Below are 18,040 nucleotides of genomic sequence, written 5' to 3' on the forward strand. Positions count from 1 at the left end.
TATCTAAATTTTAGATGGAAAACCATTAAGTCAGGAGAGGTATGATTTGTAGAATAGTATAGTAGATTTTTATTTTGTAAGCAAGCCTAGGAAGGGTAAGAAACTGAACAAAAGGACAGTGATATCACATTGGCTTGCATATGATGATCACAAGCACATTCCGCTTCCACTGTATCCCTGAGTTAAGCCTGGCCAACTCTGTGGAAACCTCTGTGGCTGAAAGCAGGTTTGAATGGGTGGATGTGAATCCTTGTAACATGCACCACAAAGCTACTCCTGCGTGGAACATTCCTGTCCTCTCAGTACTCTCCAATTCTAGTACATTATAGTGAGCCAGGACACTGCCCAAAAGACCCATCCTCTAGGCTGTATGGAAGGGCTGGCAACAAGCAGAAAGCTTTTTTAAATGTTTGTTTCCTCCAGTTTTGGCATCTACTCAGAGCCCGTCCAGACCCCCCCTTTCCGCTACAAGAGGACAGACGCCAATCTGTGAGCCGTCAGCCTTCATTCACGTACTCAGAGTGGACAGAGGATAAAAATGAGGATGACTTCCTAGATTTGGATCCTGTACCGGAGACTCCGGTCTTTGACTGCGTAATGGACATTAAAGCGGAGACAGATCCAGCTACTCTAACGGTTAAATCCGTGGGCTTGCAAGAAAGGTAGGGTAGATGTGACTAACAGGGCAAAATCTGGTCCCAGATTTTGTGGATTTAGGAGTTCTGCGCCTAGTAGGAAGCTTTATTGCCTTTATGAATGTCACTTTAAAATGTGTTTTTAAAGCCAAGCACCTGCTTTACTTCCTGTTGTCTTTTCAGTCCAGTCATAAATATAAACATATTAGCCAAGTCCATACAGTTTCTAGACAGCTGTCAACAAGTGTTACTCAAAAACATAATTTCGTTCCTTTGAAATATCCATTTGTGTTTGATCAGTCTCTTGCCATTCCCCGAGATGGCAACTGCACAGCATGGAATCCACTATAGGCGATGAAAGCTTTTACCTCTGAAAGAGGTGGATCTTGTTATTTTTTTTCTGTTGCTTATGCTGGAGGATTAGTCCTTTCTCCAAAAGCAAACCATAGGACAAGTGGTAACCTGCAATAACTCTCATATAAATGGGTTAGTCCAAAAGTAAATGAATTCCTTTGAAATTAACCCAGTAATGAAACTTTGGGGTGAGCTGGTGTTCACTGCATGAGCTATCAGGGCAATTGAGGTTCTCTGAGAGAGTCACAGCTGGGAAAATGCAGTTTTAAGATAAAAGGAAGATCTTTTACTGTTTTGTGTTCTTTCAGTTGTCTTGGTTAAATAGAATAAAGATCTTGATGATAGAAATCCTGTGGACAAATTCTGCAAAGGTGACCATGTTATGAATGCGAATGAGGTTACTGAAGGGTTCAACATAGCAAAGTATCACCTTACTTTATATCTAGGTTTTCAAGCTTAATTGGAGTGCTAACCATAGTTAATTCTCATATCTAAAACTTGGAAGGGGGGGCAGAATTTAGATCTTTAAAAAGTATGATGCTGAGTTTCTAAAGCTCCGTGTGACACTGCAAAAGGAGATGTTACAGAAGATGCTTTTAATTTGCACTCTGTGAGGTTAGAATGTTTATTCTTAGTTACAGCATTTGTCCTAAAATGTCCTACCATTTATTGTTATATTCTACTTTAAATATGAGCTTGCAGTAACCTCTGGAGCTTGTCCCTGAACCTGTTTCTGTCAGTGAGTTTTGCTGCTGTTTTTCATTATGGACAAGATTGGGCTTGAAATGCATCAGTTCTTTGTGCTTTTCACTATCCCTGATTTCAGTTCATCTTCCTCATTTTAAAGATGCTGACATTTCTTCTCAGGTGACCACTAGACTACAGGAAAGATATTCACTGTTTTAAGAGAATTAGGAAATACCAATTGGTTCAAGAAATGAATTACAATTTTAAAACTGTCAAAAAAGTAGAGATGGGGTAAAAGAGAGTAATTGCTTGAAGTTCTTACACTAGGTAAAACATGTACACTTAATATGTAAAATAAGCTTGTTTCCAACATACACTGTGCTTGAGAAGCCAGACATCATTTCAGGTTTGAGCTGTGCTCTGGCAGATGTCATTTACATCAAGCATTGGTCACTCTTCCTTTGTTTGGTGTTGTGTTGAATTATTGACCTGTCCCTCTCTTCATCTGTTCTGCTTCCCCATCTTACTTCCCTTTCATTCTTTAACCACCTATGCCATTAGAAGGGTAGTCACTAGCTAAATGCAAACAGCACTGAATCTCTTAAAAATCTCTTAAAATTATCTTAAAAAGAAACAATCTCATTTTCTCATGCTGAAGAACTATTAATATCTTAATGTATGTAACCTCTTCTACCTTAAAAGAATCAAAAGCATTCGTTATCAATTGCAACTGTTTCTGGGAGGGATGTGGTAGCTATTTAACAGCACACAGGAGCATAGGATCAAAATCTTTTACAAGGTGGCACTAAAGATACATTGTCTACCACTAGTGGTCATGTTTCATTCAAAATCGTTTCCCCGTGACTGTGAATCATAGCAGGAGGCTGGCTACACATTATTTTGGAAAAACTCCTGAATCCAGAAAAGGGCAGTAATCCAAGTAACAATTTCTACTGTCTTCTCCGTGAGCTGGTCATGCCTGCATGTTTACATGGTTTTTCAACAGCTCCTGCAAACACCTCCAAACTAGATTTTGCCAGTTGAGAGTCATCAAAAATAAGTTTACTGTGTGGATGCATAGATCATTACACCTAGTAATCATCATACTGTGTTATACTATTATTATGTTAAAGATACTTAAATATAGATTCATTGAAGGCATTTGAATCTTACTCTTGTCTGTGATATGCAAGATTGCTGGAAGCTCGGAAGTGCTTTAAAACTGCATGCAATAAACAGTGCAGGCATTTTGACTTCTGTTGTGTGGCTAACTGACAGTAAATCCACTAAAAATCCTACACTCAACAGCATCTGTGTTTTTAATGTAACTGTTAAAATGTTGGGACCTTTATTTTACCCTTCTCATGAGGTACTGTTACAGAAAGGAAGTTTTTCAGACAGAAAAAGTACTTGTTGTAATGATTGTCTTCTCATGTCTTTATTAATGTTGAACTGGTGATGTTTACCCCAAAATCCTACCCCACTAATGCTGCCCGTGCTCCTAATAAATGGTTATTTGGTAGGATCTGGCCTGACAGAAACTAAGATCAAGATTTTCACCCATGGTGTCTAAAATGTCAGTCTGCATTTTGGCATACAAAAATACTTTGTGATTTACACAAGCATGAAAACTTTCCTGCAGTTGCCTGCTCAGCACTTTTGACAAGCAAGCTGCTTCTATTTAGGTGATGAAGTAGACAGTTACCTCATTACAGACAACACTTGAAAATGTTGGTCTTCATATTCCATTGTACAAAATCATCTTCTGGTCTTGTCAACACAAGAAGCATCACCCAGTTTTCACAGTTAGTGCCCAAAATATACACAGCAGAACCAGCTGTGTGCTTTTCTAAAGTTGCTGTTTATCTTCCATTGGGACTGTATCCGTTGCTGACAACGATGGGTCAGTCTGTTCTGTTGTAAGCAAACTTTGATTGCTCTGTTTTGCAGGAGAGGTTCAAATGTTTCACTCACATTGGATATGTGTACCCCAGGCTGTTCTGAGCAAGGTTTTGGCTATGTCATGTCACCGCGGGAACAGTCAGCCAGAGAGTACCTCCAGACAGCATCAAACATTCTTACTGAAGAGGAATTGCACAAGAAAGCACTGGATCCTTTCATACTCCAGGCAGAGTTCTTTGTGAGTATTTGACCTCTCTTGTAGGAGCATCAGAAAAATGGGATGTTGTCTCTCTTTTATGAACCTTGCTGTTACTTTCTGCAAGTCTAAAATTAGTATGAACTCCACTACCATCAGTGAAACATTTAATGCAATTCCCAAATTTTTCATCCCTTGAAATGACAATGTCTGAAAGCTTTCAGTGTTATTGTCACTTAAAAACTAGAGAATTGCTTCTGGCAGAAAAAAAAAAAAATGCAAAAAAAAAAGCTTAGTTTTCCCAAGTTTAGTGTTTTGGGTTTTTTTTCCTGTTGACTTGGTACTTTTTAACAAAAGAAAAAAACCCTAACTTTTTCACTAGAGAAAGTGAAACTTCACTAGAAGAAAAGTCAAGTTTACTATAGGCATAACTTCCTGCAATGTGTCTAAAGATGCCCTAGGGATGAGATTATTCCAAGTGCATGCTCTTTGCTGTTGAACAGTTGGCATGGAGCTACTTTCCAAGCCGCAATGTTCTCCAGTTAACCAAAGCACAGGATATCTATGTCACTCAGCAGGAGCCATAGAAAGTATGTCTTACTGGGGTTTTTTCTGCACAAAAATTCTTTACTGGTTGTAAGCTGCTCGGTCAGTTGTTTTTAGAATTCGAAAGTATATTTTCTTGCTTCACTGTATCCAGTGTTGCTTTGGGAGAAAGAATTCTTCCCCTCATTTTGGAAAAAAATGTACATATTCAGATGAAGCAAGCAGTTGAAAATTGGATTTTTGAGTAGTTTAGGATAAAGGACAGATACATTTCAGTGTATTGAGTACACTGCCTTTTTAGTTCTTTACATTCTCTGAGTCTCTTCCCTTATTCATTGAGTGTCTGTGTGATAAGCATTGTCATGTTTATTATATCTGGAAAAAAAACATAGAAAATGCTGCAGTGGCTATGTATATTATGTGTACTAGTCAGTGTTGTAAATTCCTGCACAAGATGGAAGGTAACCAGGGCACAGCATTTGCATGCTGGGGTATTTCGGAGCACGTGATCAAGAGCTACTGAAGTTAATTCTGCCAAGTCAAATACTCTCTTAAGCATGGAATCTCGGCAGAGGAGGAGGAAGATTATGTTTTGCAACATAACAGCCCTTTCAGCCTGTCCTCTTTATGACCTGTAAGGGTCTTAAAGGGCAGGTGTAACACTGTATCGCTTGCTGTCCTCCATCCTTGTGCAATTTCAGGGTTTTTTTCAGTTTACAAGCATGGGGGGAGATGAGATAGTCTGGACTTCTGTTATAAAACAGACCACTAGATATCTCTGGTCCTTGATTCACTTAGTGCTGTAGAAGTTGAAGAAAAGCAGCTTTTGTGGAGGCAAGCCCTGATTCTTCTAAATTAAAGCATCTATTGCTGTTCTAGGGAGGAAATGTTCACTTAGTGTCTGAATTGACTGATGGACAAGTCCACATACAGTTTCACCAGTCTCTGAGGTGTATTGTAGCTTTCAAGCAAAGAAAATAACGTTAGAAGTAAGAAAAAAATATGCTTCATTTCTGTGAGAGATTTTGAATTAGTATTCCTGGTGTTCAGAAAATCATTTAACAGCCAAACTATCCCAAGCCATTTTCATTCTTTAATGAAAACTGAAAAAGCGTAGACAAAAATGCTGTGCAATCAAAATGTCACTTCTGTAATTAAAAATTATAAACTAGTAATTTTTTTTTATGAAAGTTACCATCAGCTAGCTCTGCCTCATGTATTTTCAGTCTGCCTAACCTACTCGTTTTTCTGAGTTCTGATCCATGAAATAGCAAACAGCTGTTTTCATTTTGGAAGACAAGTCAGAGGGGATGTCACTTGCAGGGCTGAGCCCTGAAATTCTTCCAAGATTTAGAGTTTTTACTTAGGCAGAAGTCCTCTTGGTTTCGCCAAGAATTTGCTTGACCAGTGAGTGACAAAATCCCAAAAAGCAGACCATGGAGCTTAGCTCGAGAAGAGTTTTGGGTGACTAAATACCAAGTGATAATTGAGGAAAACATGAAGATTTAATTCCTGTGCAGTTCCCCAGATTGATAGGAAACTACTTTAACAAAATGTTTTTATTACTGTTTGACTCTGGTTAAGCCTAACAGTACACTCAATGCTGTGTAAGAAACAGAATGCAGGTAGTCAGCCTTCTAAAGTTCCAGAATTTAAGAGAGTCCATAGCTCTGCTCATCTTAATTTCTTCCCAGAGTGAGGCTTGTCTTACTCAGACCTGACTCCCATTACCGCTATGTCCAGTGCTGACCTCTCAATCCAGTGTGCAGCAGCTGGGATGACCAGCTCTGCTCCCAAGCTTCCAAGAGCCCTTTCTCTGATGAGCCTGGTTAACACATCCCATCTCATCACAAGCCTACTGACTCCAGTTGGTGAAAGGTTCCTGTTTGTTCCTGCCTGGCCATTTACTTCCAGGAGATGAGTAGCAAAGAATAAGAATCCCCTCCATCTTTGTGTATTCTTCACATCAGCAATGAGAGAGTGTAGAGAGGAGGTAATCCCTGAACACCTGGTTTGCTGTCCTTGCCCATGGAGCATTAAAGTGTGCTGAGCAAACAGTGATGCTCCCCCAGCTCCAGAGTCAGGTCAGTATGACAACCTGTCACAACGTGTGTCATAATTTGTTGCTGGTGAGAGTCACTAGCAAATTATTCCCTTCCACCCTCAGGAAAAAGGAGTGTGAGTCAAAAAGGATGGTGTCTGAGGTCCACTGCTCTTGGAGCAGAGTATCTTACATGCCACCTTTTGCTTAGTTCTGTGCCTACACTTGCAATTCAGTTCTAATAATATTAGGAGCTAACATAGCTGTCGTGTGTTACTCAACGAATTAGTCACTATGAGCATTTTCATATTAAGGATTTCAGAAAAGAAAGCCTGTGACAGTAAAAGGAAACATCAATCATATTTTGGTGGTAAATTGCTGGAAGTACTGTACCATATGTCTCAGTTAACTTCATCACTTTGCCTCACTCACAGGCAGGACGTAATGGGCTTGGGATCTTTATTCCTCTTGTGACTCTAATAATACTACCCACTGTGTTTTGTGTTTGGTGGTTTTTGTTTTTGTTTTTTTTTAACAGGAAATTCCAATGAACTTTGTTGATCCAAAGGAATATGATATTCCAGGCTTAGTGCGTAAGAATCGCTACAAAACAATTCTCCCAAGTAAGTTTCTGCTTTTTAAGTCACTGAGGCAGAGTGGTTTATTCCACATGCTGAAGGACTTTGCACTTTCCTTTCCAGAATACACGAAGTGTGCTGTTGCTGCAGTGTATTGTCCACAGGTCATATGATGAAGCACCAGCATGGCTTCAAAGCATAAATCACGTTTCAGAATTGGTACAGAGCATGAAGAACCTAAGATTCACTGAACATCAGCAGCACTTCAGTTTTTAAGTCATTAAAATTTACATAATTTGGTGCTGCCTGAAAATTTTACCCAAGAACTTGATGTGTTTATTCAGATGTTACTTAGTGGTTTCTTTGATTGAACTCCTTTAGACGGACTAAATTCTAGCAATGTTATTTTCCTGACTGATGTTTTTCTCAGAATCATGCCTTGACTGCAAACTGAAAATATTGGGAACTGGCCTGATGGCATTAAGATGGTACAGAAAATCAAAATCTTTTTCTTTTCTGTTATGCTATTTTGATTTGTAGCCAGGAGTAGGAGTTTTGAGAAACATTTTGGTACAAATTTTTACAAGTGTCATCATTTTCCCCTCTGTCATACTTAAAGTTACTTTGAAAAGTGATACGATTAGATGTCATGCCTCTTTTTTTTGCTCTAAGCCATTGTTGGAAGATGCCACCATTAACCACAGTAGCTCTGTTTGCAAAGCCTGGAAGGTTCAGTGTCAGGTTAGCAAAGGTAAGTGCAGAGAAGTCAGAAATGTCCTCAGTTATACCTGTCATTTTAGTCAATTAACCTGGATTGGAAATGGTTCCAGAAAAGATTTTTTTCTTTTTTTCTTTTTTTTTTTTTTTTTAATCTAGACTTACAACTCTGGCAGCTGCAGCTAATGATCCAATGTGCACAACCCTTCTGATGACTTTGTACTCCACCTTAGACCAGAAGTGTAAAAACATTCAGCCACATTTCATTATTGCTGTGCCTAATGACTGAGGTGAATTGTTCAAGTATGAATTCACTGGTTTTACTGGAAAGGGAAGATTGCAAAAGTGGCTAGTGATTCCAGATGCCCAAACTGCTAGATTTTGAAGTGATCTATATATTCTGAATTTGGTATCTAATGTATCCTTTGAGAACTGGATCCATTTTAAATATCTCATATTGGATGTGTAAACTGAAGCATCAGAACTGATGCCGTTTTGAACACCCTAACAGATGCCAATTGGCCCACTACCTTATATTTTTAAGAATGATCACTCAATGGGTTAATTATTTACTGCAAATTTCATCTCAGCCATATGGGTATCTGCTAGCAGCCATTGTTGTTGCTTTGATCTCTCCAGATAAGTAGTTTCTAACCTACCATGCCTCCAAGGGTTAACAAGCTTATTCCAAGGTCATTATGATCTGAAATTTTTTTCCAAATGAATCCCTAAACTAGTAACAGAAGTTCCTAGTGCAACTTTGTCCCTGGGTCTGACCAAATGATGACTTGATATGCTGAGGAAAGAAGAGGGCTGACTGTTCACTTTTATCCAACTACCTCCATTTTGAAGTGCTTGGTGCTGGCCGTAAAGAGGCTAGCAAGGAGAGCTAAACATCCCCTTTATCCTTCAAAGCCAAGGGTCCCAGTAAACTATTCATGAACAAAGTAGGAGAGGAAACTGGAGGCAAGATGAGGGAGAGTCCCGTGCTTTTCAGGCTTTTATCATCCACTGACTTTTGTTTCTGAGCTGACCAAATGTAGTCTATGCTGCCTTGAGTATCTACCTAGCATTCTTGCAACTTCTAGCTGCAGAAAATAGTAATGGCAGGAACTGCTGAACAAAGTGCAGTACAGCAGACTCAGACAACCGATTATCATAGGGAACAACAAGTGCTTGATTAACAAACTGGAGTCAAAACAAAAATCTGAATTTAAAAAAGTAACTGAAATTCCTTTACCAGTTATATCGCCAGAAGCAATCTAGGCAGTTATCATTAAAAGGTAAGCAGTCACTTAACATAATGAACAGTTACTTGTTGTAGAGTTGATTGTAATAAGTGAGAGACATTATAATAATCTGTAATTAATTTAATTTCTATTTCTTTTGTAATAATTCTTTTTGCAGATTCTCCCAATTTTGCTGTTGGTAGTAAAATGGCTTTTTTGATGGCGGAAGGATGTTGTTGGGAAAATGCCAAGCTAAGGAGGTTGATTTGAGTATTTCCTAACTATGAATTTGTTTGCAGACAGTCCTCTTCTGGGAATGAGTCCTATGTCATTTCCTGGAAGATTATAACTTTTCTCTAAGAAGTTTGGAGGCACTTTTTGAATATATATAAAAGGATGTTCTTGTTACAGAATTCCACGGGTGGCAAGAACTTACTGAAACATCTTGTATATAGTCTCATTGAATCCTTTCCTCAAGAGTAATATCTAGATGACAGACTTCTAAAATTTCTACATTGGTCTATTGCTTTTACACCATTTTAAGTTATGCAAAACATTTCAGTTAAGTTTAGTGAGTTTCTGTAAAATGTCAGACATAGCATCAACACAAAATGGCCATCAAAGAGACTGTGGAAGAAATAGCTGACCTATCATTTGGTTTCTTAGAGATGCAGACTACTGCTGCTTTTTTAAAGATGTGGTGTCTTCCTGAACCTGGCCTGTGCGCTGGTTTTGTCCTGGGAGAAATGTTTTCAATAAGAGTGGGATTTGGGTTTGCTTAAATGCCTCTCTATTGAAAATTTGAAATTCAGACTGCAAACTCTTATATTAATCTTTTCAGAATTTATTTTTTTTTTAAAAAGGAGGGCTTATTCCTGTTTATATATTTCTAAGAGATGCGAGTCAGCTTCAGCTACACTTTCTGCAAAACAGTGCACGTTCCTGTATCAACAGTGCATTAGTAGGCCTCTCTTATATGAAATGAGCTTGAAACTGTTCACTAACATACTACTTTAACAAATGTAAATACTACATTAACAGAAAAATCACAGGCCACTTATTATAATTTAAAGTAAAATCATATTTTGAATAATGTTTTAGTATTTGTGGATACAGCAATAAAAAATCCACTGTGAAAAGTAACTCAAATTCTACTGTGGTTGAAGAATACTGAAAGAAGCCTGTGCTTAAAAGTCTGTGGCACCTGTTGATAGAGTTCTTGAGATCCATTTTATTTCTTCCTAAAGACCCACCATGAAATGGACAACATGGTGTTATTGCTGTTATTTTTAGGGAAAAAATCATGTAATCGTTACTCAGACTTCAGTAGACTCGATGGATGACTCCATAAAAGCCAGGCAAAGGGACTTCATGCAAGGGGTCTAACTACCCAGTCTAGTGCCTTTTAAATAAACATCTGGCAACTAATGTCACCTTTTCAGTGGTGTGACATATTGCAGGCTATCAGAATTACTGATTAAAAAGTAGATTTTCTCTTGTCTCACCATCTCCCAAGCACTAGAGATGTGAGCAAAGTTGAGCAGGAGGGAACTGTATTAGGAACTCACTGGTTTCAGTACTTCTGTGCTATAAATCAGTATCTTTGTTAATATTTTTGCTTTGTGGATTGTGCTTATATATCACATAGTAGATAACATGAATCCTTTCTGCCTGAGGACAGCATTTCATGCTGAGTCTGTGTTTGTAGTACTGTAGAAATTACTGTGTGCTTAGTCCTTTTGTGCTTTACCCAATATCATGCTATTTTTGCATACTTTTTATTTTGTTCTGGTTTCTAAGCAGGCTGAATTATTTTTTTTTTATGAAGAAGTCATCTGTGGTTTGTTTTTAATATTCTGGTGATATACTCTATTGCTGTTTGCTGAGGCTTCTATCAGGAAGATGTTTCTTGTCAATGATAACAAACTGTGTAGTACTGGTGAAAGTGGATGAGCATGAGCCTGTGTCAGGTCACATTAAAATCAGTGAACAGCTCCCACTGACTTCAGTGAGAATTGAACTGAACTTCTCAGGTGGAATAATGTTTTCATTTGTCATCTTATTAAAACAAGAGTAATGCTTCATAAATGGCTCTGGTGAAGAAAACTTAAGTAGTGAAGAGACTCATGCAAAGTACAAAAAACTGTTAATATTCTTTAATTTCTCTTTAACTATTATATTTGTTGATAGCACATCTTGGAGTTTAGTTTGCTGCAAGACAAAACAGGGAGAGAGTTATTGTCATCTGGCTTGCCCATGTGCAAGAAATGTGTGTTTATGGTTTGAGAGAAAAGCTGTTTGCTGTCATTTCACAAACAATATTCTCATGTCTTACAAGCCAGAATGAGTCTGTTGACCTAACAAATTGAGAAAAAATTTCCTAGAGCAGAAAACTGCTTTTCCAGAATCACTCTGAGACACTGACTCTGCAACAGGAACAATTAAGCACACTTCAGATAGTAGGTAAAACTATCAGAAGAAGCCAAATTACCCCAACCATTCTTGCCCCTTTTTTGTGGTAACATTTTAACATGAGAGCTCTCCAAGGCCACTCACATCTGTTGTGATGGCCATGAATGCATGTAAATGGCTCACTGTACAAAATAATCTTGTGTCTCTCTTCTCTGAGCAACTGATAAACTATTACTTATCTCTTTACAACTTTCAGATCCTCACAGCAGAGTGTGCCTTACCTCAGCTGATCAGGACGACCCCCTCAGCTCTTACATCAATGCAAACTACATCAGGGTAAGAGCTCAACAGTCCAGTGTGTTTGCCTGTCATTTATCAGCCACTGCCAATGTAAATGGAATTGCAACATGCACTGGCTTTAAAGTCACCCTAGCTGAACTGATTGCTCTTCTCTCCTGCTTACATTAACTGAAAACCAAATCTCAGAGTGAAACTGTGTACAGGTTCAAACGAGACAAAAACACATTTCTGCACTTCTTGATGTAAATTACTTGTCAGCTGGCCTGACCAAGGCACCAGACAGTAGGCCTGAATAAAGCTCTTGACCTACTCAGAGTTACCTCAATGCTGTTGGACACTGATTTGCTGGGATTACTTGAGTCCATACTGTGCCTTTGTTCCATGTACATATATGCAGGAGAGAGAGAGGGAAAGAACTGAAGCTGTGGAGTGACTATTTCAATCAATGGTAGCTCTCTGATTGAACCTTCAAGGTTGTGGTGGACATCCCTGTTAAAACTGATCTCTTCTTGTTTTGTTGGCAGGGCTATGGAGGAGAGGAAAAGGTATATATTGCTACTCAGGGACCGATAGTTAATACTGTCAGTGATTTCTGGAGAATGGTGTGGCAGGAGCGTTCTCCCATCATTGTCATGATTACCAATATAGAAGAGATGAATGAGGTAATGGTTTTACATATAGTCTGTATTTTTATCTGTACTCTAGCAGGTATTTTCAGCATAGATGCTAAGTCAGTGAACAGAAGTTAGTTCAGTGGCCTGAGCAATCAGAGCCAGCATTAAATTCTTCAGGCTCAGAGAAGATGTGGGCTTCTCTTTCAGTTCAGTTTACTGTAAGTCTTGTTTTGCTATCTGACTTAGCCTAATGCTGGTTTTGCCATTTTTTTCTCTTCCCAACTGACCTGAAACCTCTACAAACTGAGTTCCATTTGCAGACACTCTTTCAAGTTCTCTCTAAAGGAATCGAAAACAATAGTACCCCATAGCTGCTAAGGTTGAATGTCTTTAATCACCAGAGCTGGCGCCGCTTTATTTTGCATTTATTATGATTCAGTGTCTATATCCACATTTCCTTGAGGCTTTTCCTGACTTATGAAAGAAGCTAGTTATAATAATCTACAACTAGAGCTGACTTGGATATGGAGGACCTTTACCTGAATGTGTCTAGGAAATGCTTTTGAAATATTGAAATGAAGATGTTGAAATTGTGTATTCACCACCTACTTTCAGAAATATAAACCATTGTGGTGTTTCTGCTAATCCATCTAATGTGATTTTTGTTTGCAGTTTAAAATACTGTTGCCCTCCAACTGTTCATTAGTTACCTGCTGAAATATTTGCCCTGTATCAGAGTTGCAAGAACTGTGTCCCTCGGCTTCAATTCATAGACAGGTAGCTGAGCTTACGTCTGCCTTTATCGGCAGTGTAAGATGTGAGAGTCGTCTGGGCATGTGTTGGGCTCTGCATCCCTCCCTCACTACTGGCAGCAAGGTGTAGTGGAGAGATCCGACTGGTGTTTCTGAAGCTGCAGCAGCAGGATTTGTCAAAGCTTGCCCTTGAGAATGTCCCTGAGAACCTATTAGTAATTTAGGTGGGAGACTTTCCTTAAGAGAAGAGGCTTTAGACACTTAGAAGCCCAAGAATATGGGCATACCTCCATCATACACACAGTTAGCATGGCCTAACTGCCAGCTGGATGCTTAGTGCCCATAATTATGCATGTGCAAAAACCTTTAGCTTTCCCCAGTTGCAAAGTAAATAAATTTAACCTTGAACTTCAGTGAAAAAAGACATGAACAAGACACACGAAATTATCATGTTTTGCATGTTAAAGTTGGTCAGTTAATACAGTCTGCTGATAGGTCACATACTGTCAATGCATTGCTGATGCAAAATAGTGTATTGCTGATCTAAATGTTTTGTTTGCACTAACATTTTAAACTCACATCTGCTTCTATCTGAGAGGCAGCACTGAAGCGATAACTTGCCTGTTGATCAGGGTTGCCCGTGTATGGCAAATAAGATGTTAAAATGTCATGACATAGTGTGCCAGAATCTTTTAAGGACTTTGAGGTTTAAGGAAGATGCAGAGGGAATATTGGTCCTGAATGACATATCTGGTGATAAGTTCTTCCGCTATAGTTGTCATAGCAAGATTGTGTAACAGGAATGTAAAATAACCGTTGCATCTGAATTTCCTCTTATCCACACTGACCAGGTATTTTACCCATGATAGCAGTCTTGGAAAGCAGTGCACTGCAGCGCTCATATACTGTATAACTAGAGCTTGCTTCAGTCTGTATATCGTAACAGAGCTGCTGACTCTTTTCTGATACCTTTTGTGTCAGAAATTAAATGGTGTCAGGAATCTCAGCTGTAAATATAGGGTAAGTCCTTTCATGTAAATGTCTTCTATAGTCATTCCTTTTCTTCCATAACACATATATTAATACATGAATAACAGGACTCAGAAGTACATAGATTCAAAACCAAAATCTTTGTTCAGCAATGATGCTAGTAGCAGAGGCTTTGTGTTCCTCCTCAGTGCAATGATTTTGCTAATGTATTAAAAGCTCTGTATCTCAGCCCTCTGTCACATCTAATCTGAACTAACAGACAGCCCACAGAAATGAGTGGGCAATCTTACTCCACTCCTTTAAGCAGAGCAACGTCTGTGCTATTGATAGCTGCTAGCTCTCTTGACAATTTTTACAATGGATTCTGCAGTTTAAGAGTAGAGGAAGAAAAAACACAATCTGCGTAAATACTTTCAGAGACACAGTGGGCCACGCTCCCAGAGGGTTATTAACTGATGCACTATGCAGATAGAACAACACTCATTCTCCCACACAAGAATTTTGACTCGGTAACTTTGCAAGATACTTTTCTGTTGTTAGTTTTCTTTTGAAGTGAAATTCTTTTTGTGGGGAAAAGCAGAATGATTTAACTTGCTTCCTTCAAGACTGCACACAGCTATGTAAGAGAAGAAGCTTACAAGCATCACCTTTAACTGGGTTTGTCCAATAGCAGATATTTATTCTCCTGTGATAATAAGATTGCTTTTTCCATTATCACAAGGGAGCTTTTTTCTCAGACCCTGCCTTGTTCGTGTCATTCTTTGTCCATTATCTAGTTCATGCACCATGTTGAAGTGCCTGTCTCTTCCTTTGCATATTGATTAGTTTAAAGAGACTGCATACCAAAAAACACAGTCTTTTTCAGTCCTCCTTCCAGGATGGGAGTGCTTACAAATTCTCACCTACTCACCTCTAATGTAGCAGTACCACAATGTAGATTTGCAAATGGACTGTAGTTTCTGCTTCTGTAATTGTCAGATTGTGCTGGCTGCATCTCTGGGTTTTTTTGCAAAATCAAATGTAGTAGTCTAATAGCTCTCACAGCTATTGCTTCCTTTTAGTTCCTTAGCTTTGAAAGATTCCCAGTGTCCATTTAAAGTGGATTTTGGTATATAATCTAATTCCCAAAACATCCCCAGTCATGTTGTTTTGTACAAAAACCTACGCAAATGATCATCTTGAATTTAGAGAGCACTGACCTTTTATAAAAAAATAAAATCTATTTTGTGTTTCCATATAAGCATATACATATCACAGAAACATTGGTAGCTAGTGTATATTATAGTAATCATTATTATCTTAAGAAAAGGATTAAACACAAGCACATTGCCACTGGCCTTTCCAATGAGCCTTCAAAATGCACATCAGTTGCATGAAGATAAATAAGGATGTGTGTATTCAAAAGCATTGGTTAGTCATTACTTGATTTGTGCATTTCTAATCACGCAATCAGGCTATTATGAATGCAGCAAAAATCACCTGAAATGTGGTCCCTGTTTAGAAAGTGAAAACTTGTACTTATTATAGAAACAATGTTTATTCATATTCATCTATGTCCTATATCCAATTTCAGAGGAGTAAAAATGAAGCTCCCTTGATACATGCTTAACTAGATTTATTTTATATCTCACACAGAAATGCACAGAATATTGGCCAGAGGAACAGGTCACCTATGAAGGAATAGAAATCACAGTTAACCGAGTCATACAAGCAGATGATTACCGTTTAAGGCTCATCACCCTAAAGGTAAATCATTCTGATGTACTTACAGTAGTTTAGCTGCCTAAACCCTTAAATGGAGATGTTCATGGAGAGTTGTGTAGAAATCTTGTGCACCGTGTACTGCTGTATAAATACTGCTTTTCATTACTGAAGTCATTATCACTCTGCCCCGTTCATCATCATACAGACGACGGTAAAATAAGCAGTCAGAGATGCAGACTGCATATGTACAGTCTGAAAGCTACCAAGCCAATTGTAGTAGTGTGAGATTCACTCAGTGGAAGAAACCAGTGACTCATTCTGTGCCTGTCCTGTGTGTTCACTGGTCATTTAGTGACACGTTAGCTCACAGATAGCTTCTCACCAACTTTTGTAGGTCATACTAGAGACAACACTTGTGGAATAACCCGCTAAACTCTGTGATGAAGTTCTGTAGAATTCAAAGGTTTGTTTATTCTTTGGGCCATGGTGCTTAGGCAAAGGGTTAGTGATTACTAACAGGGAACTTCTACCTGCATGGCAGCTTACATATTTTGTAGTATGGGGAGACCCCTAAGAAATATTCAGATTGTGCTTCTTGTCTTTTTATGATCGCTATTAGGATGCTGTCAGAGTGCTGGATACCCACCAGCTGTTTATATCCAAGATGACTTGTGCTTCTAACAAGAAGTTGGAGAGTTGAGAACTGAGCAAAAGGCCTTTTAATTTTGCTGACCTGTTTTCAGTTTCTCTCAGCAGTGAGACTACTGGTCTGCTTGGCACTTGTCAGTGGTGTGGTAGCACCACTTCTGTTCATCATGGCTGAACCCCTTTTAATAGGTACCATGCTAGTTTATTCTTTGAGCGATTTGGCTGAAGATGCTTTAAGGGATCATCCCACTCCAAGACACTAAAACTGTTGATGATCTTTAAAAAAACTTTTATCACAGCGTTCTCCATGCTTATATTTCTAAACATTAGTATCTTTCCAACTAAATATGTAGTTTTATATACCAGTAACCATTCTATCATCTTGTGGATAGAGAGCTTAATCACAGGTTTCATTTCTTAAGTACTTATTCTAAAGTACCAGAGTCCTATTTTACAACTGTTTTCATTGCTAGATTCTAGAATCTCAAGCTACATGTGTTAATAAGAACAGTCTATTTACATAAACTTCATACATCTTTCATCTACCAGATCTATCCCTGACCTCAGTATAACACCACAATTTCTTTCCAAGCTGAAAAAACTCTCCTTTTATCTAACCAGTTTCAAGTCTCTTCAGCCATATGCTAATAGGCAGAAAGCCAACATATGAAATCCCATGTCTGAATTGAGAGTGTGGAAAGTCTGTCACTCATGCTGTTGGCAAAGGCAGCAAGGAGAAAATCACACTCCCTGACAAGTGGGAAGTAAAGAATATTTACAAGTATGCTGCAGACTTGCAGAGGTCTTAAATACAACTTATCCCAAACAGTTCAGTGCAGTAGCAAGAATACACAGATTGATTTTGCTGGAATGCAGATACCTAACAGAATCGGTCACTTTTTGGTTATGGTGACAGAACAAAATATTCTCAATGAAAAAAAAAAATATACACTATCTGCCTGAAGAGTTTTCATAATTGTTTTAAATTGTTAAATACAGCATATTAGTATTAGTGAATATTGCAATTTTTATCAGCCTGACATTAATTTTAGAGATTTAGGTTGAATTTTTTTTTTCTCCCACACACCAACAACACTTTCCTTCGATATTTGTGGAAGGAAATTTGATTATCTCCCTGGGGAATGATCATTCAAATTCTTCTCAGGAAGGTTATATCTAGTTCCATTTTCAGATGGGAATTGCAAGGGAGTGGCTTTTAATAGTGATATTGCAGTACCATATTCAAAACCCCATCTCATTAACAGGTGTTACACAAAACAAAGAAACAGTCCTGCAAAGCTTACATACAACAATTCAAGTATAATAAGCCATACTACCATCTCACAAATACATTTCATGCTAATACTCATACCTGCAGAATGTTTTCTTCCAGCAACAACCTCTCTGTGTTTTCCCAGATTCTCTTGTCCCCACTCAGTTATTCCTTAGGTGAAGCTCTCAGTGTTAGAGAAGGAGCTTCAGAATTGAGAGCCAGATATGAATATATCTCTTCTGTATATATACGTAACTGAAAGCCAGATTACTTGTCAGGGCTGGTGTATCCAGTACATTCCAGCACTAACAGAAACTAAAAAAGAATAGCTAGAGTAGCAAAGTGTACAGTAAATTCATAAGTAAAGTATAGATACCACACATCTTTGCCAATCATAGCCAAGACAGACAAGTTCTTTCCTGTCATAAATGATACAAAAGCCTTTATTGGACATAAGCATCT

At 38.4% G+C, this 18,040-nt stretch overlaps 1 protein-coding gene across 7 annotated transcripts in view; it reads left to right on the top strand.

Moving 5' to 3' along the window:
• Nucleotides 1-18,040, top strand: part of PTPN5 (protein tyrosine phosphatase non-receptor type 5) — an 84,773-nt gene that overhangs the window by 55,002 nt on the left and 11,731 nt on the right. For all 7 annotated transcript variants that reach the window (XM_042785344.1, XM_042785348.1, XM_042785347.1 and 4 more), the window contains 6 exons: nucleotides 424-662; nucleotides 3,627-3,816; nucleotides 6,900-6,984; nucleotides 11,554-11,633; nucleotides 12,122-12,259; nucleotides 15,589-15,699. In XM_042785344.1, coding sequence (XP_042641278.1) covers nucleotides 424-662; nucleotides 3,627-3,816; nucleotides 6,900-6,984; nucleotides 11,554-11,633; nucleotides 12,122-12,259; nucleotides 15,589-15,699 — 843 coding nt within the window. The remainder of the gene's footprint in view (nucleotides 1-423; nucleotides 663-3,626; nucleotides 3,817-6,899; nucleotides 6,985-11,553; nucleotides 11,634-12,121; nucleotides 12,260-15,588; nucleotides 15,700-18,040) is intronic.

The sequence above is a fragment of the Tyto alba genome, unplaced genomic scaffold, assembly GCF_018691265.1.
Source record: "Tyto alba isolate M040663 unplaced genomic scaffold, T.alba_DEE_v4.0 Super-Scaffold_8, whole genome shotgun sequence".
In the NCBI taxonomy this organism is placed as follows: domain Eukaryota; kingdom Metazoa; phylum Chordata; class Aves; order Strigiformes; family Tytonidae; genus Tyto; species Tyto alba.